Here is a 27,873-nt window from a genome sequence, read left to right on the forward strand (position 1 = left end):
GTAATTTTAATATGAAATGCCAAAATTCTTTCACCTTTCTTGTTTCTTATTGTTTGTTTTAATTTAGTTCCTTCAATCACATTGATAGTTCTGTTGTTTTTCACTATTACTGGATCTTTAGGTACAACGACTAGCATCAATCTACGGTTGACGAAGTGGCTGCCAAGGTTCTGGCAGGAAGAGGTAGAAATGATATCTTTTTTCCTTTGGATCAGATTTTGTTGTTACTTTTGGAGTTTAACTGACTTATTTCAGAGGTGGCTGTTGAAATGAAGCTTAATCCCTGTGTATTAGTTACTTGGATATACTGAATCTAAACTATGTTAATCTCTACTGAATCTAAACTATGTTATAATCCCTCTGTATTAGCTACTTGGATATAATCCCTGTGTATAATCCCAGTGTCCTCCAAGGTAGGTAGAGTGCAGATATTCCAAGCTCCACCTAGAGTGTGCACCTTTGTTTGGGTGTCTATTCGTGACAAGACTCAGATAGTGCACTTTCTTCGTAAAAGGAAGATGCTCATCATAGGCCATTGTGCTCTTTGCCTAGAGGCTGGGAAAACTGTTGATCACTTATTCATGCATTGCAAAATTTCTAGGGAGATTTGGACTCAATTGTTAAAGAGATTTGGCATTTATTGGGTTTTCCCAGCAAAACTCATCGATCTTCTGCAGGGATGGTCGGCGGTCCTCTGGAAGAAAAAAGAGGAAAAATATTATGGAATGTATATTTCCTAGCTACTATATGGGAACTATGGAAAGAAAGAAATGCTATAGTATTTAAAGAGACCCCTAAGAGCTCTGCCTTCCTTTATGTCAAAGTGCTTGCTTTGATGTCGTGGGTAAAATATCTCCCTTGTTTCAGATTTGTATCCGCCTATGACTTATGGGAAAGGTGAAGTGAAGTGTGCCATAGTGTGGAGATTAAGCAAAAGACGGTACAAGTTAATTTGGGTTTCCCCTGCATCTGGATTTTTGAAGTTCATGGGGAGGTTTTTATGGGCCTTTGAAGGTCCTATAGGGGTGGGAGATGCTACGGAAGCAGAGGTGCTTGCAGTTCACCAAGGTTTGCAGTTTATGGTGAGAGATGGTCTAGATAATGTGGTGGTAAAAGGGGACTCAATGAATGTCATCCGTTGCCTTATTGGATTGCAGAAGCCCCCTTGGAGATCGATGTCATCTTAGGACGTCTCTTAACATTCTGTCATGATCGGAAGAAAACCAAATTCTGTCAAGAAGAGTCTGATTGTTTGATCCTAAATTAGAAGGCTTTGAGTTGGATTTTGAAAGCCTCTTCTATGCCCCGCAAACTTTAGAAATTGGAGTTAAATCAATATTTGGAGATAAATGTGAGGTTTAAATCAAAGGGAAAATACGGGTTCAAGCCTTCGAAGTGAGGTCAGATTGCTTAGGTAGTACACAAGTTTGGAAGCCTTTAAACAAATGGGCTTTAGGAGTTCTTTTTTTAAAAGGTTTTCTATTTGAATTAAGACTAGCTTTTGGGGGTCACTGCCCAGAATCAAATGTTTCTCTTTGTTTGCTTTGATTAGTAATTTTAAAGTTGGCAATTACAGGTATGCGTCAAAGAGCAGTTAAGGTTGACTAAAATTTGACTTGGATTATGAGAAGTTGGTGAAATGTGAGGTTTATATAATATGGACTGCCCGGTCAATGTACAAAACAGTTCACATTTTATGAAGTTCTTTTGTTCTGATGCTCATAATTTAAGACTTTATCTTTAGTTTAAGCTCTCTCTTTTCCTCTTCACTTTTGATTTACTGTGCTGTTAAATATCCATCAATCATCATATTGAAAGGAAGGTACTTCAACTTATAAAGCAGAAACTTCTTATAATTTACTTGTTGAAAGACCAACCACTGCCTCCCTCAATTTAACTTAAAACAGGGAAATCATCAAAAAGTATTTTTATTGCCATAGAAGCCATAAAACGACCTAAATCACTTGGATTCGGTGTTGAATTTGCTAAGGTGAGAAGAATTTCTAGCTCAAGAGCCCAAAAGGATTGGTATGTTTGAGAAGCATAACAGAGGATCCAAATCGAATATGATGACAAAAATGGGTTGTTTCAAGGGCACTGGCTAGCTCGAAAACTGCCCCATCATCACCAATGACCGCAGTGAAGCTACCAGTCTATCACTACTGCGATACCAAAGGTTGGACTTTTATCTCTCATTACAGGCAAACTAATCTGATCGAGATCGAAATTCTCCCTACTCTATGATCCAAATTCTCCCTATTGTATGATCCAAATCCTTGAACATGTACATATTCCCATTAAATGTGACCAGATTATTTATTTTCTTTCATGTTATTTTGTTTCTTAACCATCTGTTTGCAGTTCAGCAGTCAGATGACTATTAGAATCACATGGTTGTGCAGACTGTTGGGTTAGACTTTTGTATCTCATTACAGGTAAACTAATCTGATCCAGATCAATATTCTCCATACTGTATGATCCAAATCCTTGAACATGTACATGTTCCCATTGGAAAATGATATGGAGACCTAGAGTAGGACCTAAAACGGGACCTGCAATGAGAATATGCCATGTGTTAAAGAAAAATCTACTTTTGGCTGATTTCCCTAAACTTAAGGGATTGCTCATGTCACTAGTGATGTTGTGGCGTGAAACAATTTGTTCGGTCCCCTTTTAGGTCCTACTCTCGGTTTCCCTAGCATTACTCTCTTTTTTAAATGGAGATCAGATCATTTATTTTCCTTCATTTTCTTTTGTTTCTTAACCAACCATTTGCAGATCAGCAGGTTGTTAGAATCACATGGTTGTGCAGATTTTTGGGCCATAAGGGTCTCACTGTGAACACTTTGTATCATTTAAAAGAGTCTCAAATTGTGCACCTCTGCGTGCCCAAGCAAAAACATACCAGTCATACGGGGCGAACATTCTATAATTCGTCCTTTTTAGAGGGCCAGTTTTACCTTCCCCACAAATTTAGGCACTTCTCCTTGTTAGTTTGCTTGTTGATATATGATTGTAGCTTTTTCGCATTTAAGCAAAGTAGAAGTGCCTAATTTAAAGGGTAAAAATACCGAGACCAACCAACCCTTCTTGTTTGAGGAACTTGCATGTTGGCGGGCCTTAACTTACGCCAATATTTTCGGACAAAAGTGCCCTGTACATGTTGCTTTAAGTACAGGGAGATGATATTTTCACCCGCGTGCAGCACGCATTCGCCCCTTGTGAGCAACTTTAACAACGTCAAATCACGGTAAAAGGGGGCGAATCCGTATATCATTTTCCTCTTTATGAGTTGTCATGGCTTCATTTTATCCTACGACTAGAATACCCTAACGTTTTCTAGTCTTGCCAATGACCCCCTAAGCAGATTTTCCGTTCATTCATTCAACACAATATTGTAAATGCTTATAAGTTCTTCATCAAATGGAGGAAATTATTCCCAAGATCTCTACACTCTACAAGTTTTGGAAAAAAAAAAATGTTATCTTCTTCTATACAGAGCTTCGAGTTTCGATATTTCTACACTTTCATATTCCACAATCCCCAGATTCATAGAATCATTCCAAAAGAAAATTCTTCCCACCACATTCTTCATGTAACATTGCTTCAGAAAAAAGAAAAAAAAGAAGGTTACCCACGAGTTTATGCAAAAATGGCCCAAAAAATCCAACAAACAAATTCGACCAAAAATGAAAAAAAAATGTCAATAACAGCTTCAAAACCAAAAAAAATGGCAAGCTTGTCTGGAAAGCCAAAAAACCCAAAAAATCTTCACTGTAATAGAGGGGAATAAGAAGAAGGAAAAACCCAAAAAAAACAAAACAAAATAGAAATGAAGATAAGAGGAGAGAAACATACTGATGAAGACGAAATTTCAGATAGTTGTGATGAACATGATGGCTGCCATGGAGGGACGAAGAAGGGAGGAGGAAGACTATTTAGGGTTTCTTTTACAAGAACCTCTTTACTTTGAACAACCCACTTTATAATTTCATCCACCGTATTTACTCACCGAACGACTTTTAGTTTCCCGGGAAACCAAATCGCACCATTTTATTGGGATTTGGTTTCCCACTCTCATGAGAAAATGTTTCCCTCCATGCCATTTTATCAATTTCCACGTCATTTTTTTCAATATCCACCTAACCACTGCTATTTTCCCGGGAAGACAAGTGAACACCGCTATTTTAGCTTTCTCGGGAAAAAAAGAAGTGTTTTCTCGGGATTTGGTCTCCCGGGAACACAAATGAACAGACCCTTAAGGGCCCGTTTGGATACCTCAAGCATCTATATTTTGATTTCGATTTGAGTTTTGGATACAAAACCCATCAATCTTCATGATCATGTTCTAAGGGAGGGAGGGAGGTCTCACTGCTGCCGGAGCAACATCGAGGAGCAGCAATGGTGAAGGAAGTTGCCACAAATATTGATTTTCAAATAATGTCTCGCAGAATAGATTTGAAAATCGGAATTTTTTCTATTGTTGTAGCTGATTTGGAAATCTAAGGATCTGATCGAGTTCAAAATATCAACTAAATCCAAATCTAAATCTTTTTGGTATCCAAACGTGGCCTAAATATCTTATGGAATTTTGTCAATTAGTCCCTACTTCGAAGTAAAATATCCATTTTGAAATATCTATCAGTGTAAAATAATTCCTAATTTTTTTTTTGAAAAGGGCAACAGAATATATATATATATATATATATATATATATATATATATATATATATATATATATATATATATATGTAAAAACAGAACCGAGGTGGTCCTGAAGGAACAAAGATAATACAAAGATAGCAGTATTGCTCATCTTGCTCCATTAAGGATAATTCAGCCTCTTTATTAATAAAACACCCTTGATCTTATAACATCAAAATACAAACAATAGGTGGTCTTTTGCGACAACTTGATATGCAATTTTTTGGTTTGTGGAGAAGGTGAAAAAATGGAGAATAGTATTAGGCAAATCCGACCCATTTTGCCTGTTTCTCCAATTTCGGACTCTCTGTACTTGAAATTGATTTGAATTGAATTCTCGGAGCATTCTCAATTCGTTGAATATTGTAGATTGATGAGGAATTCGGGCCATGCCTCATTCAAAATGGGGCCCATGAAAAAATTAAGTCATTTTCTCCAAAAAGAAAATTGCTAAAAGAATGGTCGGGTGATCCTATCCATTGATCTGGTCAGTGACTACAATTCTGGCCAATTGCTGTTAACCGAATCTTGATCAGATGATCTGAGCCCTTGATCCATCAAATCATCATTAAGGGTTCTACAAAAGAAAGCTAAACCGTCGGTAAGTCCATTCAGCATGGGACCATGACCATATACGTCCCCGAATCATGGTCTACAAGGATAAACGGTCTCGATTAAGCATACATTTCCACATTTGGAATCCAAAATCCAATTGCTAGGAATGTTGGACGAGGACCGTCCCAGAATCGGATCCCCGGAAGCTTGATGGATCAAAGGCTAGGATCATCCGATCAACACAGGGTCAATGCATATAGGGTTATAATCTGATCAAAGGACCAGATCATGTCCACCATCATTTTATTTGGAAAAAAATGAGGCCCCACGGGAAGAGTGTTTCCATTCCAATCCGCCGGTACAAAAAATGTGAGGTAATAACTTTATAAATACAGGGCTATTATTGTCTTTTAAAGTCCAGGCGTGTTTTAGAAGAGAGATAAATAATTAAATACGGTGTGCCAAAGTCTTCTCCCCAAATACGCTAGATTCAGATTTCTCCTCGCCTATCTCCATTGCCGGAAAAAAATCCCAAGAAGATCGCTTCATCTTTCTCTGTAGAAGGTGAGTTTGTTCTGCTTTCTTTGAAGCTTGTCTCCCAAACCCACTTTATATTACTCTCTTTTTGTTTGTTGTTATTGATACTAGCTCAGAAAAACCTAAATCTATGATCTTGCACTCTATAGTCTATAGCCATTTCCTGATCTGGGTTTCATTTATATCTGACAGGAGGTGAAGATATACAGTAGAAACTGGTGAAAACATGGGTATTTTTTATTGGTTTAGGGTTTTGGTCTTGGCTTTTAGTTTGATTATTCAATCTGGAGATGGGTTCTATCTCCCAGGTAGTTACCCTTACAAATACCAAGTAGGTAATGCTTTATCTGTGAAAGTGAATTCCTTAACCTCAATTGATACAGAAATGCCGTTTAGCTACTACAGCCTGCCCTTCTGTAAGCCTCAAGAGGGTGTTAAGGATAGCGCCGAGAACCTCGGTGAGCTACTGATGGGAGATAGGATTGAGAATTCCCCATATAGATTTAAGATGTATACGAACGAAACCCAGATCTTCCTTTGCAGTTCCAATCCTCTTTCAGCTGATGATTTCAAGATTTTGAAGGAGAGGATTGATGAGATGTATCAAGTTAACCTATTTCTCGATAACCTCCCTGCGATTCGGTACACCAAGAAGGAAGATTACTTCCTCAGGTGGACTGGGTACCCTGTTGGGGTTCGGGTTTCAGATGGTTCATATTATGTGTTCAATCATTTGAAATTCACTGTTTTGGTTCACAAGTATGAGGAGACCAATGTTGCAAGGGTTATGGGGACTGGCGATGCGGCCGAGATGATCCCGACGATGGAGAAGTCGGGATCTGATATACCTGGTTATATGGTCGTCGGATTTGAACTCGTCCCTTGTGTTGTTCAGCATGATGCCAATGCAGTGAAGGATCTAAAGATGTATGGAAAATACCCATCAGTAATAAACTGTGATACAACCACAGGTTCCGCCCCTTTGAAAGAAGGTCAGCCTTTGGTTTTCAGTTATGAGGTTGCATTTGTGGATAGCGACATCAAGTGGCCTTCGAGATGGGATGCTTATTTGAAAATGGAGGGTTCAAAGGTTCACTGGTTCTCGATCCTCAATTCGCTCATGGTCATTGCTTTTCTCGCGGGCATAGTACTTGTGATCTTCTTACGTACAATTCGTAGAGATCTGACCCGATATGAGGAGCTTGACAAGGAGGCACAGGCGCAGATGAACGAGGAGTTATCGGGTTGGAAACTTGTCGTTGGGGACGTGTTTAGAGCTCCGAGTAACCCGGCACTTCTGTGTATATTGGTGGGTGATGGAGTTCAGATACTTGGGATGGCCATTGTGACTATCTTGTTTGCGGCACTTGGTTTTATGTCACCAGCTTCGCGAGGTACACTGATAACAGGTATGCTTTTTTTCTACCTCATGCTTGGAATAGTGGCTGGTTATGTTGCTGTTAGGCTTTGGAGAACGATCGGATGCGGGGATTACTCCGGATGGGTGTCGGTTTCTTGGCGTGTTGCTTGCTTCTTTCCTGGTATTGCTTTTCTCATCCTAACCACACTGAATTTTCTGTTATGGGGTAGTCACAGCACGGGGGCCATACCCATATCTTTGTTCATTGTTCTACTTTTGCTTTGGTTTTGCATCTCTGTGCCCCTTACCCTAGTGGGTGGGTACTTTGGGGCCAAGGCACCCCATATCGAGTACCCTGTCCGAACGAATCAGATTCCTCGTGAAATCCCAGCACAGAAGTACCCATCATGGTTATTGGTTCTTGGAGCTGGTACGCTACCATTTGGTACACTGTTCATTGAGCTCTTCTTCATAATGTCTAGCATATGGATGGGTCGTGTTTACTACGTTTTTGGGTTCCTATTTATCGTGTTGATTCTTCTCGTTGTTGTCTGTGCCGAAGTATCTCTAGTCCTCACTTACATGCATCTTTGCGTGGAGGACTGGAAATGGTGGTGGAAATCCTTCTTTGCATCAGGATCGGTTGCCATTTACATCTTCTTGTACTCCGTAAACTATCTCGTGTTTGATCTTAAGAGTCTCAGTGGGCCCGTTTCTGCTACTCTATATCTTGGTTACTCACTTTTCATGGTTGTCGCTATCATGCTTGCCACTGGCACAGTTGGATTCCTTTCATCTTTCTGGTTTGTGCATTTCCTCTTTTCTTCAGTGAAGCTAGATTGAACTTGCACACCGAGAAGCTTCCTTGTCTAGAGCAGAGATGGAGTGCATTGCAAGAAAAACAACCTGATCCCATCAATGCTGATTGGTTCTTGTTTCTGTTACCATTATGGATTTATGTAGTAACTCCGAATAGAAAAAATAATACCTCATCCAGTTTTGCTTATTCTTTATTAAATAAAAGTTGATACACAACAGTTGGTTATATGTATTCTGGTGAGTTTTTAGGCTTACTAGTTGGTATATGCAGTCGTACCTTTTTGTCTTTCGTTAATGAGAATGAAGCTGGAAATCATATGTTGCTAATTTCAATGGATTACTTACAGTTGATGGATGAAATGCTTATTACTTACAATTGATGGATGAAATGCTTGTTGACTTCATTATTTGTGGCTTCTTTGAGAGGCCTGTTTTTCAGCAACAGGGCTGTGTGCATGCTGTCGGTTTGGTAACTCCTTAGAGTAGCTAGTTCGTTCCTCCCATTTGGCGAAATCAATGGGACCCATGCTCTCTCTCTCTCTCTCTCTCTCTCTCTCTCAAAGAACAGTGACTTCAATAATTCCCAGTGAACCAGTTCAGCAGTTTACACTTCAATTCCCAGCAAACCGCTATTTCTTCCCATCTCAGAATGCTGAACTCTGGAAACACTCATCCTTTTCTAAATAGTACTGGAACCCATGCATGCAGCTACAAAATTCTGATATACATCTGTAGAATTCTTTGGAGTTCTTCTCTGCAACTATAAAATTAAGCTTGTTATAATGATGGAATTATCTCAAGATGTCATAATATATAGGTTCCGTTTTGTTCTTCCCCTATTGGAGATGCTATAATTTTTATGTTTTAACTCTTATGGCTGTCTGAACTCTAGCTTATTTTAGCAAATGTGCTATACGTATGCCTTGATCTTTTTATGGGAACTGCTGGGAAGGCATTGTTTTAGAGCTTCTTTCGATACCACCAAAAGTACTCCTTATTTGCAAATAGATTATTTTAACAGAATCTTATTTGCAAATGAGGCATTAAAGCCACTGTGGAAGGATATAAAACTATTGTAAGTTTGTAACCATTATTTGCATCCATTTAAGATTATATGCCAATAATTTTTACAACAATCCAAAGAAGCCCAGAAAAAAAAAAAAACACGTTTTTGAACTGTTGATTCAGGATGGAGTTGGAAGAACATGCCATCTACATCCAGTGCACTTGCTCCTTTTTACGAGACTTAAAAATGAACTAGTTCACTTGTCCCTCTAGCTTTATCTTCCCAACAGCAGCAGGTGAGCTCACTGCATCATATTTCTGCCCTGCATCGATCCAAAGCTGAACAAAACATGACATTACTGATTCCATGGTGTGCGGAAAACAAGTTTTCAACCCACATCTGCTCATCGTTGTAGGCGCAGTTTCATTTAAGCATCGAAGGACATTTGTCTTAGTTGCTTGAAGAAGCTGAGAATCAGCTTTTTTCTCCACAGTCGTTGATCTTGCCATAGGCTTCTAAAGTACTGTTCTCAGGTTGCTGATGGATATGCTATCAATCTGGTATTTGGAAGATAATATATGCACTATATTGTTTTGAGAGATAATGGCACTATGTTCTTTATTTTAAACTTATCTTTATGGATGTTAGAATTCCCAAATAGAGTTTTGACTTTATAATTAGGATAAATAGAATGCTAATATAAAAACAATCGACAGTGGATATGAGATCCCCTACTTTATAAGGGTGCAGAGATTCAGAAGCTTCAATGACGACTCTACCATTCGAAAAGAACCAAGATCTTGGTCGAAGTAATTGATTTCAATTTATTTCACGGTCGCGAATGGTGCGTAAATTGTGATCAAGATCTTTGTCTTGCAAGAAATAAAACCCTGAGCAGATAAATATCTTCAAGCTCTTCACCTTGTCTCCCATGTCTTTCATGCTCGTGCGCTGGAGAATTTAATAGCTCAAACGAATTGATTTGGTCTCCAGGGGTCACAGACAGACCATAGACCCTGTTCAATAAGTTTCCACGGCAGTTTGGAAAGGTTCTTAGTCCAAACCAAGTGTGCTCCCTGTTCTAAAGAGATCAAAGAGACTAAGTCCTTGCCTAATGACAAGTGAGGGACAAAAAGGGTCTTAGCCCAAACCAAGTGCGCCCCACCTATGCCATGACGAGAGAATCCTGACAAGGCCTTCCTTCTTGGGTTGACATGATCTTATGGCATCAAAGGGGAGTGATTTACAGAAAATGGATTTGCTAGGAAATTTTGTAGAAAGCCTGCGTCTCACTTTGGCAGGAGAGAACAGCCACCTCATGTGAATAATAAATTAATAAAACAGAATCTGCTAAAAGTGAACCTCTGTGTAGCTGTTCTCTCATGCAAAAGTGAACCGCGAAATGACTTTTTGCAAAATTTCCTAGCAAATCCCTACGGAAAATAATGGCTAGAGTGAATTTTGTGTTTTTTGAGTTGGAAGGTGAGGAAGGAACTTCTAAATTTCCATTTTCAAAATTATCATTAAAAATAAGTTTTTTTTTTTGGTATGGTGCCCTCTCTTTATTTTCCAGTTCTCTAATTAGTTTGTAAACTACAAACAATTTATGAGAAAATTGTTTATTAATATGAAGAGTATCACTAACCACACAATTAGAAGAAAATGAAAAATCTAAAAGTTCTACTATGAAAAGTTGAAAACAGTAACGCATTTCCCTTAAAAAAGGATAGTGATGCGTGATACATGCGGAGGCAAATACAGAGCGCTAAACCGGTCACCTTGAATTAAGGGTGCAACTTGGGCCGGGCAAGGTTGAGCTTTTACAAGAAAAATGAATTGGAATAAACCCGAACCTAACCCCATTTTATGGTAAAAGCTCAATCCGAATCTGTTAAAAGTATAAATGATTAAATGACACCAACTCTAATAACTTAAGCTTTTGAAGAAACTGGTCGTTTCACTTGGCATCATATAGTTTGTGCGAGTGTTGAAGTATAAATGTTTATAAATGATTAGATAACACTAATTCTAATAGCTTAAGCTTTTGGAGTAATTGGTTGTTTCACATAATAATCCCCAAAAGCCGGCCCAAGTTGCACCACTACTTCTGAATCCTCCTTCCAACAAAATAGCTAAAACATCATGATTCACAAACAAGATTTCAAAATAATAGCTATAGATCTTAAATATCATATTGGAATCATGGTTTTAATTTTCGACTGAAATCCGAAATTTCAGATTTCGGTGGAGACCGACACCGAAACCACACAAAACCGAAATGGTCATTTATTTCGGCCGAAATTTTGGTAATTTCGGCCGAAATTTAATAATGAATAAAATATTATTTTTTCTTTTTGTACCGGATTTCGTCCGAAAATTTGAAATTTCAAGGTCCAAACCGGTACCGAAACCGAAATTTTAAACCTTGATTGGAATCACAGTGTAGTGGTCTCATCTCGTCCTAGATGACAACTTTAACCGTGAAAAAAAAGACATTTTCCTCATATTAATACTTTAATTTTTGAATAAATTTTGGGAAATGATATCAGCGCGGTCATGTTTTGATATTCCGAACTACCTATTGACTGACAGCCTTTTAAAGAGAAGAAAATTCCACGAAATATAAAAACATGACAGTGCTGATATCATTTCCCTAACTGACAAACTAAAGAACCATTCCCAAGCTTGACCAATGAAAATGAAACAGGTAGTGTCAGTATGAGAACAGTAGAGGGTGCAAATATCAATTTCCACCCAATAATCCCATCTGCAGATAACGGAAAACAAATGGTGGGAGCTGGACACACACTACAAGCGTACGCCTATCTCTCTATTTCCTTCTTTCTTTCAAAAAACTCGAAGAAAAATGGCGCCCAATTCAGTTGCCACGATCCAATCCCACCCCCAGCTCACTACACCCGTTCGCATTTCATCTCTCCCTTTCTTTCATTCTCCTTCTCATTCTTCTTCTTCTTTTTCTCTATCCCTTTCACATTCCATTTCTCACCGTTTCCACTCCCTCTCTATCAATTCCAAGCCTCGCTCAGGGAAGAAAAGCCCTAGCCCTAAAAAGGTGAAGGTGAATTGTTCGCTTCGTGATCCGTTGAAAGTCATGATTTCTGGGGCGCCTGCATCAGGGAAAGGAACTCAGTGCGAGTTGATCGTTCAGAAGGTAATTCAATCTCTCTACCTCTCATTTGTATCTTCTTTTCTATGTGGAATTCAATCACGTATTTCCGTGTTTTGTTCGTAACTTAGCAGAATTATGAATGTAACTTAGAGCTACAAAATCTGGGATGTCGAATGTTTTCTGAAACCAATTCGTCAAAAACGAAATCCTCTCACTTTCTTAACTCTGTTACTGTTTTTACTTCTTATCCAATATATGCTTGTGACAGGGTGTGGGAAAAGCTTAATATCATTCTAGGCTCTGTTTGTTTCAGATTATGCCAACCGATTGTGAGTCTAAAGCCAATTATTGGACTCAAAATTACATTTAGGCCCTGTTCGTTTAAGAATATGGTAACCAACTGTGAGTGCCAAGCCTATTATTGGACTCGAAATTACGTTTAAATTTGAGTCCAATAATCGGTTTGGCAATCACAATCGGTTATAGTAAATATTAAACGAACATGGCCTTAATTTTCGACTCCAATAATTGGTTTTGAACTCACAATCGGTTGGCATAATCTTAAGCGAAGCGAACAGGAACTAAATCTAGTAGGTCTTTCAAGCAGTCTAGTGATTGAATGCATAGGTTATGTTTTTTTTTTCCCTCTTTATCCTGGTTATTTGTTTTCTGATGAGTGGATGTATTTCCTGGTGGGCCTGATAAATGCAATTGATTGTTCAGTATGGATTGGTGCACATATCTACTGGGGATCTTCTAAGATCTGAAGTATCATCAGGGACGGAAATTGGAAAGAAAGCGAAAGAATATATGGAGAAGGGCCTTCTAGTTCCAGATGAAATTGTCACAGCTGTACTACATCCTTTCATTTTCTTGTATGATGTTATCTTTGTTTCTTCTTTCCAATAATGCATGAAACTAACTTGCGGGTTTCGTAGATGGTGATGTCACGATTGTCACAGCAAGACACAAGGGCGAAGGGGTGGCTTCTTGATGGATACCCACGAAGTTCCTCCCAAGCACAAAGTCTTGAAAGACTCAAAGTTAGACCAGACATATATATCATGTTAGACGTATGTTATTTAGTCAACATATGCAATTCTTTATTGAAAATTTTGTGAAAATTAATCTGTAACAATTCCAAGAAATTGTTTGTACCCTATCGATTCTAGTTATTTATCTTTTGTGTATACTATATAGCTTATACGATAGCTTGAGCTTACTGCCAGCTATTTTTTTTCTTCAGATTACTACATAGAAGTTTACTCTTTCCAGTGTTTTGAGCTATTATGTGATGATCTTGAATCATGGAGATCAATTTGAAACTGATAATAGAATAAAATATCTTGAAGTGGTAAGAACCATCATATCACAGGGATAATTCATATTTAAAAATACTAATGTTGACACAACAGTCTAATTATTCTTGTTTAATTAGCACGCACCTTTGGTAAAGAGATTTGGGCCCAGTATGCCCAAAACTGTCATTTATTTTGATATTTTTTTTTATAAAGAAACTATATTCATGAAATATTCTCCACTGCTCCAGAGGTTTTATAAACCTTCAATAACAAAATGCTGTGATGATAGACAATGAATATTGTGAATCTTCTACATATTCTATTATTTAGTTGTGGGCTTGGGGTGCTATCAATATGATATTCATGAGAAAAATAATTTTGCATGTACAAGTTGGTTCTTAAAGAATAGTGAATTATGTTTGTATGATCATTAATCTGTATGTATCTAGGTACAAATTTTCCCTCAATGATAGTGAAGAAAGTGAGGCACAGAAAGAAATGTATTTGTGAAAGAATATGTCAATTTAGAATAATAGTATCCAATGACGGAATGGTTGTGATAAGTCCAATAATCAATATTAGAATTGAGTGCATATAACTTGATAAAATCCTCCCTCAAGTTGAATACTGATGCTTCTTTAAAGCATGATATCAGACATATTGGAGGTATCTTAAGAGCGAGTTCATCTCTGCTTTTTCTAAGGGAGTTCCAAGTTAAGACAACTGAGTTCTTGAGTTAAAGGCTATTTATATGGGTCTCCTTGTGCATACAATCCTAAATTGCAAAATACGGATTGAGTCAGATTCTTTGCTCTCAATCAACGTTATTGATGACAAATTTCCTTGCCCGTGGAAATCCCTTAGCATCGTTTCAAATATAAAGCAGATCATGAATAGATTTATTCATTGTAAATTTTTGTAAACTCGGAGAGAAGCAAATAGGGTAGCGGATTACCTATCCAAAAATTTATTCCCATTGCTACTTAGTATATTTCAGATGATTGTAACAGGGTGGTTTACCCTAGATTATAATTCATCATCTTTATTTGTTTCATCTGGTAGTGTCCTGCCTAACCCCAGCTTGCTTGCCCAAAAAAGGTTCAGAAACTTCCCTATGAGAAACTTTCCCTGTTTCCTAATTGTCTTGATCTCGATTTGATAAATGTTTTTAAGATGCAAAGGATTAAATAATGGAGTCCATATTATGTCCAATTGTTTCTATTTTTTTCTCTTGATAACTTCATGGTCAGGTGAGCAAGCTCAACTTAACACATAACTGGCTGGAGTTGAGAATTTACTCATTTTGGATATGTTCACATGATAGATTTAATTTAATGCATTTTTTATGTTTATTTTTATTTTTTGACGGGTGCAGAAACCAAGTTTATGGCTGTCAGTGTCTGTTACTGGTCTTGAGGCTGAAACATGTTGTAAATGTGTCGGTTTTGATTGGATTCACTTTATATAGCTGATCTTTTACAGAAAGCCTATTTGTTGTTATTCAGGTTCCTGATGAAGTTCTAGTCAACAGATGTGTTGGAAGAAGGATGGATCCAGTGATGGGGAAAATTTACCATATTAAAAATTTCCCACCGGAGACGGAGGAAATTAATGCAAGACTTGTAACCCGTTCTGATGACAATGAAGAAAAGGTAGATATACTCATTCTTTTTATTTATTCTTTATGGTTTTCCTTCCCTTATCCTTTTTTTCCTATCATTTTTTGGGACAGATAATATGATCTAGCTGTTCAACTTTATCTGTAGATGTAAATTGCATCTGCTCCATTATATATGATATCATTTTGTGTCATCTGGATCTTCCAACCTCATACTTTTTTAATTGGATGGGGCTTTGTTTTGTAATAATTTATATGACACATTCGAATCAAAGTATTATAATTCTATTATTCTGGATTACGCTAGCGATGATAGGAGCTTATGTTCATAATGCCAAATACTGTTCTTCAGAATTTATCAAGTCAATTTCTAAATTGACATTTTTATTGAGATAATACCTGGAAACTATCACAGAAAATAAATTAACTACATATATATATATATATATATATATATATATATATATATATATATATATATATATATAGAGGAAAAGGATTGTACGCTCGAGTGTACCTAGCTTATGGTACGCTCGAGTGCCCAATCACATGGGTCCCACATTTTTTGTGGTGATCCAAAGCATTCATTTGCAAGGCTCTATCATAGATAGGGTGTGTACCAAAAATCAGCTCCATTGAATCATCCTAATCCCTCCAAAAGTGGAGGGCAAAAATGGGCAGATTTGTGGACACACAGTGTCTGTCCATTTTGACCTCCACAAATGGATGGGTTAGGATGATCCTATGGAGCTGATTTTTGGTACACACCCCATCTATGTAAGGGCCTTTCAAATGAATGCTTTGGATCATCCTAACAAAGTGGGCCCACATGTGATTGGGCACTCGAGCGTACCATAAGCTTGGTACATTCGAGTGTACAATCCTTTTCCTCATATTATAAATTAACTATATATATATATATATATATATATATATATATATATATATATATATACGTAGTTAATTTATTTTCTGTGATAGTTTCCTGGTATTATCTTAATAAAAATGTCAATTTCGAAATTGACTTGATAAATATATGAGGAAAAGGATTGTACGCTCGAGCGTACCAAGCTTATGGTATGCTCGAGTGCCCAATCACATGGGTCCCACATTTTTTGTGGTGATCCAAAGCAATCATTTGCAAGGCCCTATCATAGATAGGGTGTGTACCAAAAATCAGCTCCATTGAATCATCCTAACCCCTCCAAAAGTGGAGGGCAAAAATGGGCAGATTTGTGGACAAACAATGTCTGTCCATTTTGACCTCCACAAATGGATGGGTTAGGATGATCCTATGGAGCTGATTTTTGGGACACATCCCATCTATGTAAGGGCCTTTTAAATGAATGCTTTGGATCATTCTAACAAAGTGGGCCCACATGTGATTGGGCACTGAAGCGTACCATAAGCTTGGTACACTCGAGCGTACAATCCTTTTCCTCTATATATATATGAGAGAACGGTTTCTACACACATGTGTAGAGAAGTTTTCTACACACTAGTTTAAAATACAGTGGAGGCCCACATTGTTTGGGTGATCCAAACCATTCATCTGATTGGCCCTCACATAGATAGGGTGTCCACAAAAAATCAGCTCCATAGGATCATCCTAACCCTTCGAACCGTGGAGGCAAAAAATGGACAGATTTGTGAAGGTTTATACACGTCCATTTTACCTCCACAAATCGTAGGGTTGGGATGATCCTATGGAGCTGATTTTTTATGGACACCCTATCTATGTGAGGGCCAATCAAATGAATGGTTTGGATCACCCAAGCAATATACCCTCCACTGTATTTTAAGCTAGTGTGTAGATAACTTATCTACACACGTGTAGAAACCGTTTTCTCTCTCTCTCTCTCTCTCTCTCTCTCTATATATATATATATATATATATATATATATATATATATATAGTTATTACAATTATCATGAATCATGATCTTATTTGCAATAAAAAGAAAACTATAGGCATTTCTAACTATAAATTAGTTATCAGGAAATTTTCATGACAATATAGTTTCATATAACTGTCACAATATTATCACACAACTTGGATTTAATGGTGATAATTGATCCATAGCCTATTTGGCTATAAATGTGATGCATATGGCTTCACTTTTCAGGCATTTGAGAATCTGATGGTTTGTTTATATGAGAAATAATCATTACAGTTTTATATAATTCATGATTTGAATTTATTAGTGATAATGGACACATAGCTTATGTTTGATATGAATGTGATGCATTTGTATTCACCAGTTATTTTACTTCAAAGTTTTGGGATATTTCATATTTTGTAATCTGTTACTTTTTTTAAAGTTTTTTTGTAGGACATTGCCTAGTCATGGATTTGATTCCCCTCAACTCAGAGCTATTTTGACTTCAGTTTTTTAAACATCTTGCTTGTTACTTCTATATAAAATAGTAATAAAAATGGAGGTCACTTTTCGATTCACTAAGAACTACTGAAATTGTTTTGACATTCATCTATGAATATTTATTTAGAGAATTTCTCTGTACAGCACTGTAACTGGTTATTGGACTAGCTATACTCAATAGACAGAATGGAGGCAGTTTTGCATGCTGCCAATTTCATGGGCATGTGCTAATCACCATGCCACAGGGACCACTTTGTGGCCTTATTTTTAGTGGAAGGTTTACACAAACAGTACAAGCCACAACAATTCTAGCATTGTGAAGGCAATATTGACTAAGTTCTTCCCAGCTTGGACCTCCAAATGATATTGATACAATATCATGCCCTGGGTTGTATCAATGCGTCAATCTTGTACTCATATATTTTTTTGAAATATTTCCTTGTATTATGTAAATTGAATTTTTTAGTAAATAATGGGTGGTTATGTAAACCTTACCTGTTGACGTTTCTTGAGAAAATTCACAGGTGCTTGTAGTTTCAACAAATCTTTCAGTTTCAATGGACTGTGATGTTTACTCAATTGGATGCACAAAAACATAATTGTTATTTACTTTTATTTTGCATGCCTACAAATTATAATATGTTACATGAAAAAATCACATAATGACTTTATTGTGAGTATTTGCAAGGAGAAAATTTTGCATAGAGAAGAAATATTTGTTTACACTTGTAATATATCATGTTTTATGGGCCTTTCAAAAAAAAAGAGGATCATGTTTTATGGGTGTGCAATAACAAAATTTCATATAAAATTCTATGATGCACGCACATAGGCCCTTAAGAATGTCATTTATTATGTTTTTCTTGCTATTAATGACAATTATGTTACTGCTTGAATTTTCTTGCCTCGGTAAATATCTAGTAATGTTGTGGATTTCATACTCCGTACGAATAAAATATCCTGCATTTCCTTGTCAACAAGTGTAAGTGAGATGTTGATTACTCATTTTGCAGAACTTCAATAACATAATCCTTTTCAGGAAGTGATACACTTCCCCCTTTTAGTTTTAGTTTGGGTGTGCATTCTAATTGGATTTGTGATGCAATTTATGTGTAAACTTGCAATGTAATTTCATTTTTGGTGCAATTAGATTGCAAGTTTATGCACAAATCGCCCACCTTCCAATGAGATTGTACATCCAATCTAGTCCTTAGTAGTGAGAAACTTATGCTGATTCTTTCTTTGCAAGATGAGTAAATTTTCTTTGATTTCTTGCGTTTTTGGTAGTTTGCAGAGTAAAATCTAGTCTCTTTTGAAACATTTTCACAAAGAGAGATATATAGAAACAATTCTATGTTTATTCTGCATGTCGTGACATCATTGTTGATTATTTTTAAGGTTTATACATTGTTCACAACAAACGCCAATAAAGCCTTATTACAATAATTAGTCTGAAACATAATTCTTTTTGGCTATGGTAAACAGATGGTTTCTGACATGTACTTTCTTTTGTATGGCTAGGTAAAATCACGTCTAGAAACATATAAGAAAAATGCTGAAGCTGTCTCTTCAACGTACTTGGATGTGATGAATAAGGTGTTCATATATCCAATCAAGTTGATGTCTTTTTAATCATTGATCATATTAATCTGTAAAGTGATTGGTAATTCCGTCGATACATTTTAATGATATAGATTGATGGAAACCGTCAAAAAGAAGTGGTATTTGAGGAAATAGACACTTTGCTGCTACAAGTCCAAAAGGATAAAGCAAAGACAAAGGAATTAGACACTTTCCATGGTAAGTAATTCAAAGACTTGTAGAATATCTTGTATCTAAGTTGGCACACAGCCGTCATCATAAATTATATTTTGAGAAACACAATGGCATTTCATATGCAAGTCCAAAGCTGAACTTTTGGTAGAATCGACAGAAGTGTTATAGAGAATGGTGGTGAAATCTGTATTTTCTCATCTTTTGCAACTATATTTGTTGAGAATCAGCTCCAAGTTTCCTATTCTATGTATCACTTATAAAATTCTTTGATGGAATTGGTTCTTGCTGTTGGGTGACTTGTGATGCCAAGCCAACATTCTATTCTCTTAACAAGGATCTTTATTTTTTCTTGGAAATAAAATCTTAGACATGTAAGCCCATATGGTTGTATCCTTGCAGATATTTCTCTTTCTAGCCACACAATCACGAGTACCCCTATTGTGATCCCCGATATAGGAGTAAAAATAGGGACAAGCCCTGAACTAGCTGCTACTTGTGAGGTATGGAAAGAGATCAAATTCGAATTCAAAGCAGTGGATACCTTGAATATCTTGTAATCCAGTAATTCCCGTTCGTCCCTAATGCGGATGAAAATCATAAAATTGTTCAGTCGTTGGCGTTGAGCAAGTACTTTAGGTTATCTTCTAGGGTTTCTTTTCTTATAAATACATCTTATGAAAGCAATGTAAAAGACTTTGAATATTGAATAGAATTGAGATTTTCTTTTGTGAGAGCTACTGTGGCTTAGACTTCTTCTTCTCTTCTCCTCTTGGTGGTTTGGAACCATCCCTATTCTAGGTATTGTCCTGCATCAGCCCCCCTAATTGAAATTAAACTCAGCCCAATCTTTTACTAAAAGGAAACTAGTCCCTCCTTTGCTTCACTCCTTTACTTGCTTCTGGCTTTTAAGGTTCCTCCCACATGGGTTCCTGACATTTCTTTTTCGTTTCCCATTTTTCTAGAAACCTATTTGATTTTTCCCTTCACTTTTCTTAGGAATCAAATCCAATTCTCGTTCTTTTAGCTAGCATTATCATTAGCGATAACTATTTTTTATGAGGCTAACTTTTATTGTTTGGGCCGAGTTTTTATGTTTTTAGTTCATTTCATAGAGCCAAATTTGAAGTTGACTAGATGAATATTGAACATTGGATACAAAGACTTGGAAGAAGTGCAATCTAAAAGTGCAGGTGTTAAATAATGGCAGCTGCAAGAAGTGAGAAATCACAGAAGTGCACCTGATTTGTTTCAAGGATGTAGGGGAAAAATGAAAGAATCATATCCCTTCATGTTCTCGGGGAAACATGTTTTCCCACTGAATGGATATGATACTCACTAATCAATGGCTACATTTGTGATATTATTATGGTCAGTCCACTATTTATGTTTATGTTTTCATCCATACTTCTAGAGCTTCATTTATGGTTCAATTAAGAATTCCCATAATCTTTTACACCCTACAAAGTCTGTATGGGGTGCTTGTAGGTTAAAATCTAGAAGGTATTTTAGAATTTTTTGCCTCTTGGTCATTTTATTTTATTCTTGTGGTTAATTAAATTTTCTTGCTCCTTGCTTTTTTTTTACTAGGAAAAGCAGCTCTTGAGAGTGATAATCATTCAAATATGACATCCTCAAACCAGGCATGTAGTTTTTTGTCTTTCTTGCCCTTTTTGCATCAGTTACTGTCCAAAGAGTAAATATTTACTATTCAGTTATATACAATAAAAAAAGGGCGGCCCAATGCACGAGGCTCCCGCCATTGCAGGGTCTGGGGAGGGCTAGATGTACGCAGTCTTACCCCTGCTTTGCAGAGAGGCTGTTTCCGTGACTCGAACCCATGACCACCAGGTCATAATGGAGCAACCTTACCATTGCGCCAAGGCTCGTCCTCTTCAGTTATATACAATAACTGGAAGAAAATTAAACTATCATTCTAGATTTCTAGTAACATGAAATTTGCTTCTTATTTTACAAATCTATTTGCCAGGATAATTGGAGAGGGATTCCTACTCGATTGAATAACATTCCTCATTCTAGAGAAATAAGGAAGTATTTCTATGATGATGTGCTACGAGCAACTCAAAGGGCCGTAGTGGATGGGAGAATCCGATTGAAGGTCAGATATTTGTAATCATTTCTTCTAAGTTTGAGATTTTACTTGGTTGATTCTTGGCGTCCGTGTCAATTCTAATTAAATGGTTCCACTTTTTAAGTTTTCTAAGAAAACTTTCTTCTATGCTGGGAGATAATATCTAAATGCATTAATGTCCATAGAAAGTTGGGTTATGGTTGACATGTCCATTTTGCATGCTATTTTCCTTATTTGTGCTAGTTTAAATTAGGATTTTTACTAAATTATAAATGCATCTCATAAGTATGTGCTACTAATGGCTTTAGAGGCATCATGTTTGTTGAACAAATCTGATGTTTGCGTTTCTTAACATGTTTTCCATATTGTATACTTCAGTTATCTGAACTCTGTTATTTAAAGTAATTCAGTTTGATACATAATTGATTGGTGTAATATTCATTTATATGCTATTTCTACTAAGGATTTGGTTAGTTTTTCCTTATTTCGACTTTCCAAAATTGGCAGGTGGAAATCACTATTCCTGAGCTGAACCCAGAAATGGTAAGCGGCATTTTTCTCTAATTTTGTGAAAAATTTGTCAGATTAATAACATTTTATAATTTACAGGATGTTTATCGAATAGGTACTCTAATGGAACTTGCTCGAGTTCTTGCTCTATCATTTGCCGATGATGGAAAACGTGTCAAGGTATGTCAATCTTAAAGGGGCCATTTGTATCCCAATAGTACGTTCTCATGGAAAATCAGTTGATGCATATGTGATTGGTATTTTTCCTTCTTTTTAGGTCTGCATTCAAGGGTCCATGGGAGAAGGTGCATTAGCTGGGATGCCGTTGCAGCTTGCTGGAACTCGAAAGATTTTGGAGTTCATGGATTGGGGAGATTATGGTGCCATGGGAACCTTTATCAACATTGGTTCTATAGGTATGAGACTCAGTTACTAAGCCTTCTGTTTTTGTAAGAACTACCTGTCCATTTCTTGCACCTGATGGGGTTTTTTTTCTCTTTCCAAAAATCCTAAATGATTCATCAAATATTAGTACAAAGAAATTTCACAGTAATTGAATACCCATCTATTTTGAATTTTGTTTGTGTTATGTACATGTTAAAGAGTGGGTTGTAAAACAGAATGCCTTGTATTTGCGTACACCACTTAGTTATCATTCGTTTATGTTCTGCCTGAAGGTCTGGAACGTTCCATTCTGGAACAGAAAGCAAAATAAAACTAGAAACGAAATGTTCTAGGCAATTCCGTCCTGTTCCGGTCTATTCTGGCTGTTTGATAGGATGGTAAACAGGGACCAAAAAGGGACTGCAATTAGTTAGCTGCAAGGGATGACCCTACGACAACCCTTGCTTGTTTAGAGTGAACGGAAGGCTGCAAACAGTAAGATTCCCTTCCTTAAATAGTTCCTTCTTCTAGCTAGCTCGAATCTTCTTTCTCTTCTGCTTTGTCTCTTTCGGTCTATGTACATGTTAAGAGTGGGTTGTAAAGTAGAATGCCTTGTATTTCCGTACACCACTTAGTTATCAATTCCTTTCTGTTCTGCCTGAACGTCCGAAACATTCCGTTCCAGAATAGAAAATAGAATAAAACTAGAAATGAAACGTTCTGAGGCGATTTCGTCGTGTTTTAGGAATTTGATGTCTTTTAACCTTCCCAAACAAATGGGAGGGTTAGAACTCATCAAAAACCCCTCATTTTTTCACAGAACATGGGAACGTTGCAATCAAGGAGAAAAATGAAACGACCATTGGAACGGAATCGATTTCTATACTTTGTATTAAGTTTCTTCTTTGTATTAAGTCTATTTATGTCTGTTCCAAGAAATTAGTATGTGCATTGTATAAACAAATCTTGAGTGCATATGCTAAGAAAGTACAATACTCTAAAAATATACAATTTCCTGAGGGGTTTCATTTCATTGAATTTACGGGAACTTGCGTCTCCGATCATAGTCGTTAATTACATTTATTTAGTAGAGATATCTCATAGTTGTTAATTACATCTATTTAGTGGAGATATCTCTTATTATCTCTATCTTGAGAGTTCCCTAGACATTTTTTAGGGACATCTTGGTTTCTGGTATTTTTGCATTCTTCAAAGCTTTTACTTGCAATGTAGGTAGGGCTCTGGCTTCCGTGTAGGATGTTTGGGCGTAGATTTGGAAGTCCATTGTAGTATTTCAATCCCCTAGAAAATATTGCAACTTGTAGGAAGCTGGCAAATAGGTCATGAAGGAAGAGTCTTCTTCCTTGTTAATGGGAGTCTTTGTGGAAGAAATCACCACGGGAGGTTCTAGGGCTGCCAGAAATGGGGCCTTGTTCTTTATGTTCACTCAAGGTATGTCCTTAGTGATACTTGAAGGAGAGATGAGAGAGAATAATAGAAGTTGAAGTTAATTCTTGCTCAACATCATTTTCATTTTGCTACTTAACCTCTTTTCCTTTCTTCTTTATAAAGAATTTATGTAAAATTCAAGGCTTTTGATTACATATTATAGGTATTAAATTATGTTCTGCAATTTTGATATGGTTATGCAATGCATTCTTATGTGTCTATGAAATCCAAAACTCTTATTGTTGATGACTTCATCCATTCACGGGGTTTCATGTATCTTTCAACTATAGGTGCCAGAGAGGTAAATGAACAAGATGACATTTTTATCCTAGTGGCTCCTCAAAATGCTGTCGGGAACTGTATAATTGATGTGAGGAACTTGTGAGACTGTTTTACTGTCTATTGTACAGAATACATTGGCTAGAATGCTTTTATACCTTACTAGTTTAAGTTGGGCATGCAGGATCTAAAAGCTATGACCGATGCAGCTGGTAACCGTCCTGTCATTCTTATCAATCCTCGTCTCAAGGTTGTATGAATACGTAATTTTAAGCACTTGAACTGACAAACTTATACAAAAAATACACATACACACGTGCGTGCGCACATACACACACCAAGTTTAACTTAGCAATCTCTGGTTGTTTTGTATGTTTTGACCGAAACTTTAACGAACTCCTCAAATTTTGGGTGAAATATGGTATTTTTCCAAATCCAAGTTGATTTTGTTTCGGTACCAGCCAAGATCGAAATACTTTGGCCGACACAAAATATTTCGTCCAAAATTTAAAACCATGCATCATTATATGATTGTTGGAGTGGTTCTTGTTATGCAAACTGCAAACAGGTTAATGGAATTGTTCTGTTTCGTCTTTGAAATTCATTTGCTGTCCTCTTTCTTCCGCTGGTTTTTCAGTTGAAGTTGGAGTTAATAGTGCATACATAGATGATGCCATGACTAAGATTTCTATTTTTACTCAAGGATTTTCTTTATTTTCAGGATTTACCTGCTTCAAGTGGCATAATGCAAGTAAGTAAAAATTTTCATGTGATACATGTATCATCTATTAGTGAATAATATATTTCAACAGAAACCACTGGTTAGTTTCTAATCTAACTATACCAATAATCTTTTAGACAATGGGAAGGGATAAGAGATTGGAGTATGCAGCATCATTCCAAAGTTGTTATTCCTTTCGGCTTCTTTACTATGCAGGCACACAATATCCAATTATGGGTGCTCTCAGGTGAGATTATTAGAAGTGGTAGTATTGTTTCATTGGCTAGAATTTTGGTTGCTTATGTTGTGTGTTGAAAGACAATAATACAACACTTTTATGAAGGTACAACTAAATAATCATCCTTTTTACTTTCACTTTGACTTGAAAAATTGTAGTCTTATGTTGCTCTATGTTGAACTTTTTGAGCAAGGTGTGGGAAGATTCTGTCCCTCGTAGAGTGAAGGACTTTTGTCAGACAAATTTGGAAGATAATATTTCTATCTTAATTTTAGAAGCCAAGAGCAGAGGCGATAGTGGGTGTGGGAGCAGGAGCAAAGTGGAGGACATGCCAGATTTTAGACTTTAAGGCATTGGGAGTGGTTTCAGAAGCACCTTTAAGTGTGGATCTGGCTTCTAACCTTGTGGTGGTATCAGAAATATGAAGGCATGGCTTGTAAATGCACACATGTTGTGTAGGGAATTAAAAGAAATGGTTGCTCTCTTTCATCATTATTTAACAGCTAGAAGCGTGCGAGTCTTCTTTCTATATCCGTTTTATATGAGTTGGGAATTCCAAGCTATGATGCCAGTTTTAATTGGAGGTTTATTGGGTGGTCTGTTCAATGGTAGAGGGGGCATTTTATGGAGGGTCCCTCCTTCCATATGCTATGATGCGATATTTGGAAGGAGAGAATGAACGACTGTTCAGAGGTAAAGTTGCGATTAATGAATGTCTGGAACTTTGGTATTTACTGGGATTTTGGTTAGAAGGAATTTTGGGGCTTCAACTTGGATAGTTTGAGGTTGGTGGTAGAGGCAGAAAAATTAGAAACTCAAATCTAAAAAACTATTGGAGATGATGTGTCACTGCTCTAAAAGTCAACTTTTTTGAGAGTTCATGTGGTTTTTAGATACTAGAGAGGAGAAATCAAATTAGCTTTAGTATCCTAATGTCTTTTCTTGAGCATTAAAAGTTACTCTGTAAATTTTCTTGGTTCAGCTTGTCGTTGAAGTTTAGTATCCTAATGTCTTTTCTTGGGCTTTAAAAAGATGCCAGGGCTGGTGAAGCTTAGGATCTATAGTTGATGAGCTTTTGGATTTATGTAGTGGGGTTGAGGTCTTCTATTGCTAGGAGCACCGCCACCAAAGCTGTTAATTTCCATCTATTATACAGGGGTAAGGGAGGGTAAGGGTAAAGAGTAGCCAATAATCTTGATAAAGGGGTTTCTAAATTGGTTTTCTGTCTAAGGAAAATTCTCCCATAAACTTGTCATTTATTGGTAAAGCGAAAAACAAAAAAGAAAGCAGATGGTAGGACCATGATTTCAGATAAGTTGGGATTTATATTGTCCAAAGAAACCCACACATCCAATACACTCGAGATCTTCCCCTTCACTTTGTTTCTTTTCTGCAACCCTGTCTTCTCACCACACTTGTGACTGTAGATGCCACTCACTTACTGATAGTTTGTAAGGATTTTATGTCTACGAATAATTATTCCTTGATGGTCACTGGGATTCTACAAGGATGTTACTGGGAACTGACATGCCCAGTAACGTTGGATGGTGCTTCCAAGATGAAAGTAGATCTCCCATCTCTTAGGGGCCATTTGGATACGCGGATTTTAGAATCCAGGTTTTTAGTTTGAAAATACTGTAAAAGAGGGTTCATGATCAAGCTGTTGTATGCTGTCCTGACAGTGTTTTTTGGATTTTAAGTGAGAAATTCATGTTTTAAAAATCTCTCCTGTATCCTGAGATTTCTAAAACCTGGAAATATGGGAGGATCTGCTACTCTCTAGCTGACGGAAAGAAGGGCGAGAAGTAAAAAACGAGTCAAAAATGACGGCTGGTCCGCTTCTTCTCTTGTCTCTTAGCTACAATTTTGAAGAAATCCGGATTCTAAAATCCGCGTATCCAAACGGCCCCTTATTCTCTAGGAACATCCGAATATGACAAATTTCTCAGATTAAAATAGAAAATTTTTCATTTTTTGCAACTGCTACTGAACTTTCACATTATGAGATTCTTTCTGTCCATTGGATAAGAAGATCTCTGTTATCACTCTATTATCAGCTTTTATACAGTCTAATACTTACCCACTTTATTTCAGGATGTCTTACCCATATCGCTATGAAGTCTACAAGAGGGTAGATGACCCCTCCGGGAAAGAGAAGTATAACATTTTGGCTACATTCCCTGGAAATCCAACAGTCGATGAGATAAATGATGCATTCCTAGGAAAGCCTAGGTAAGCACTGTGTTAGATGGTCAGATTTGAAAAAACTTTACTGTAGAATATTTAATCTCATGTTTGCTCCAGCTTCCTTTGCTTTTCATCCATAAAAGCAATTATCCCGATTTACCTTTTTCTTTTTTCTGTTTTTTTGGATTGAAACCTGCAGAGACAAAGAAAAATCAGGTTCAGGAATCTGGTATGAAACTTGCATCTTCTCAACATATGGCTCACCTTTAATTTTGAAGTTTTTTGATCGATGTGTTTTGCTTTAGGGGTTTCTTGAGTGGTATATTTGGCTAGAGTGAAAGATATCTCATAACCAATATGAGTGAGTGGATTGAGCAAATTGTCTACATTACAAGGTCTGCATAGGGAATGCTTTATGTTCTCAATATAGAGAATTTACATGGTGGCCGACCGTCAAACAACAAGGGCGGGGAGAGAAAAAAAACTCTCTCCCTTGATTTTTGGTCCAGGTCAGACCCCTTTTTTTGACTTTCCTTCTGGATAAAAAATCAAGGGGGTTGATATTTTCTCTCTCCGCCCTTATATGTAAAGGGCGGCCACCATAAAATTTCTCCTAAATATAAGGTGGCCATTTTATCTGACAATAGATCAGAGGTTTTTTGTTGCAGGGTTTCTAGAGTGGGTAGACTTATAAAGGCAGTCAAAAGGAACATGTCTTGTAATTATTGCTGGCAAGCATGGAAAATGTCTTGTAATTATTGCAGGTAAGCATGTAAATTTTTCATTATCAGAAGAAAAGTCCTTTTTTCTTTTTCATATTTTTTCCTTA

At 36.9% G+C, this 27,873-nt stretch overlaps 1 protein-coding gene and 1 pseudogene across 5 annotated transcripts; both read left to right on the forward strand.

The window, feature by feature from the left end:
• Positions 1-5,687: 5,687 nt before the first annotated feature.
• LOC143849756 (transmembrane 9 superfamily member 11 pseudogene) lies at positions 5,688-8,302 on the forward strand (annotated as a pseudogene). The gene is made up of 2 exons (XR_013235807.1): positions 5,688-5,823; positions 5,989-8,302. The product of XR_013235807.1 is annotated as a transmembrane 9 superfamily member 11 pseudogene (transcript).
• Positions 8,303-11,735: 3,433 nt separating this feature from the next.
• LOC143849777 (adenylate kinase family protein) lies at positions 11,736-27,860 on the forward strand. Of its 4 annotated transcripts, XR_013235866.1 has the most exons (19): positions 11,739-12,153; positions 12,835-12,963; positions 13,050-13,184; positions 14,918-15,064; positions 18,933-19,007; positions 19,106-19,211; positions 20,775-20,827; positions 21,175-21,303; positions 21,784-21,819; positions 21,886-21,966; positions 22,064-22,202; positions 23,910-23,989; positions 24,083-24,148; positions 24,620-24,649; positions 24,757-24,866; positions 26,952-27,089; positions 27,244-27,273; positions 27,350-27,439; positions 27,713-27,860. XR_013235866.1 is itself a non-coding variant. In XM_077358961.1 (18 exons), exons 1-18 carry the CDS (start codon positions 11,848-11,850, stop codon positions 27,375-27,377), a joined length of 1,818 nt encoding a protein of 605 aa, XP_077215076.1. In that variant the 5' UTR covers positions 11,739-11,847; the 3' UTR covers positions 27,378-27,696. The 4 variants fall into 4 exon arrangements, 3 of the variants coding, with proteins under 3 accessions (XP_077215077.1, XP_077215076.1, XP_077215075.1); XM_077358961.1 differs by lacking the exon at positions 27,713-27,860 and having other exon boundaries at positions 27,350-27,696; XM_077358960.1 differs by lacking the exon at positions 27,713-27,860 and having other exon boundaries at positions 27,244-27,382.
• Positions 27,861-27,873: the final 13 nt, after the last annotated feature.

The sequence above is a fragment of the Tasmannia lanceolata genome, unplaced genomic scaffold (genome assembly GCF_043159265.1).
Source record: "Tasmannia lanceolata isolate RefF3 unplaced genomic scaffold, GAP_Taslan_0.1 ptg000018l, whole genome shotgun sequence".
In the NCBI taxonomy this organism is placed as follows: Eukaryota; Viridiplantae; Streptophyta; class Magnoliopsida; order Canellales; family Winteraceae; genus Tasmannia; species Tasmannia lanceolata.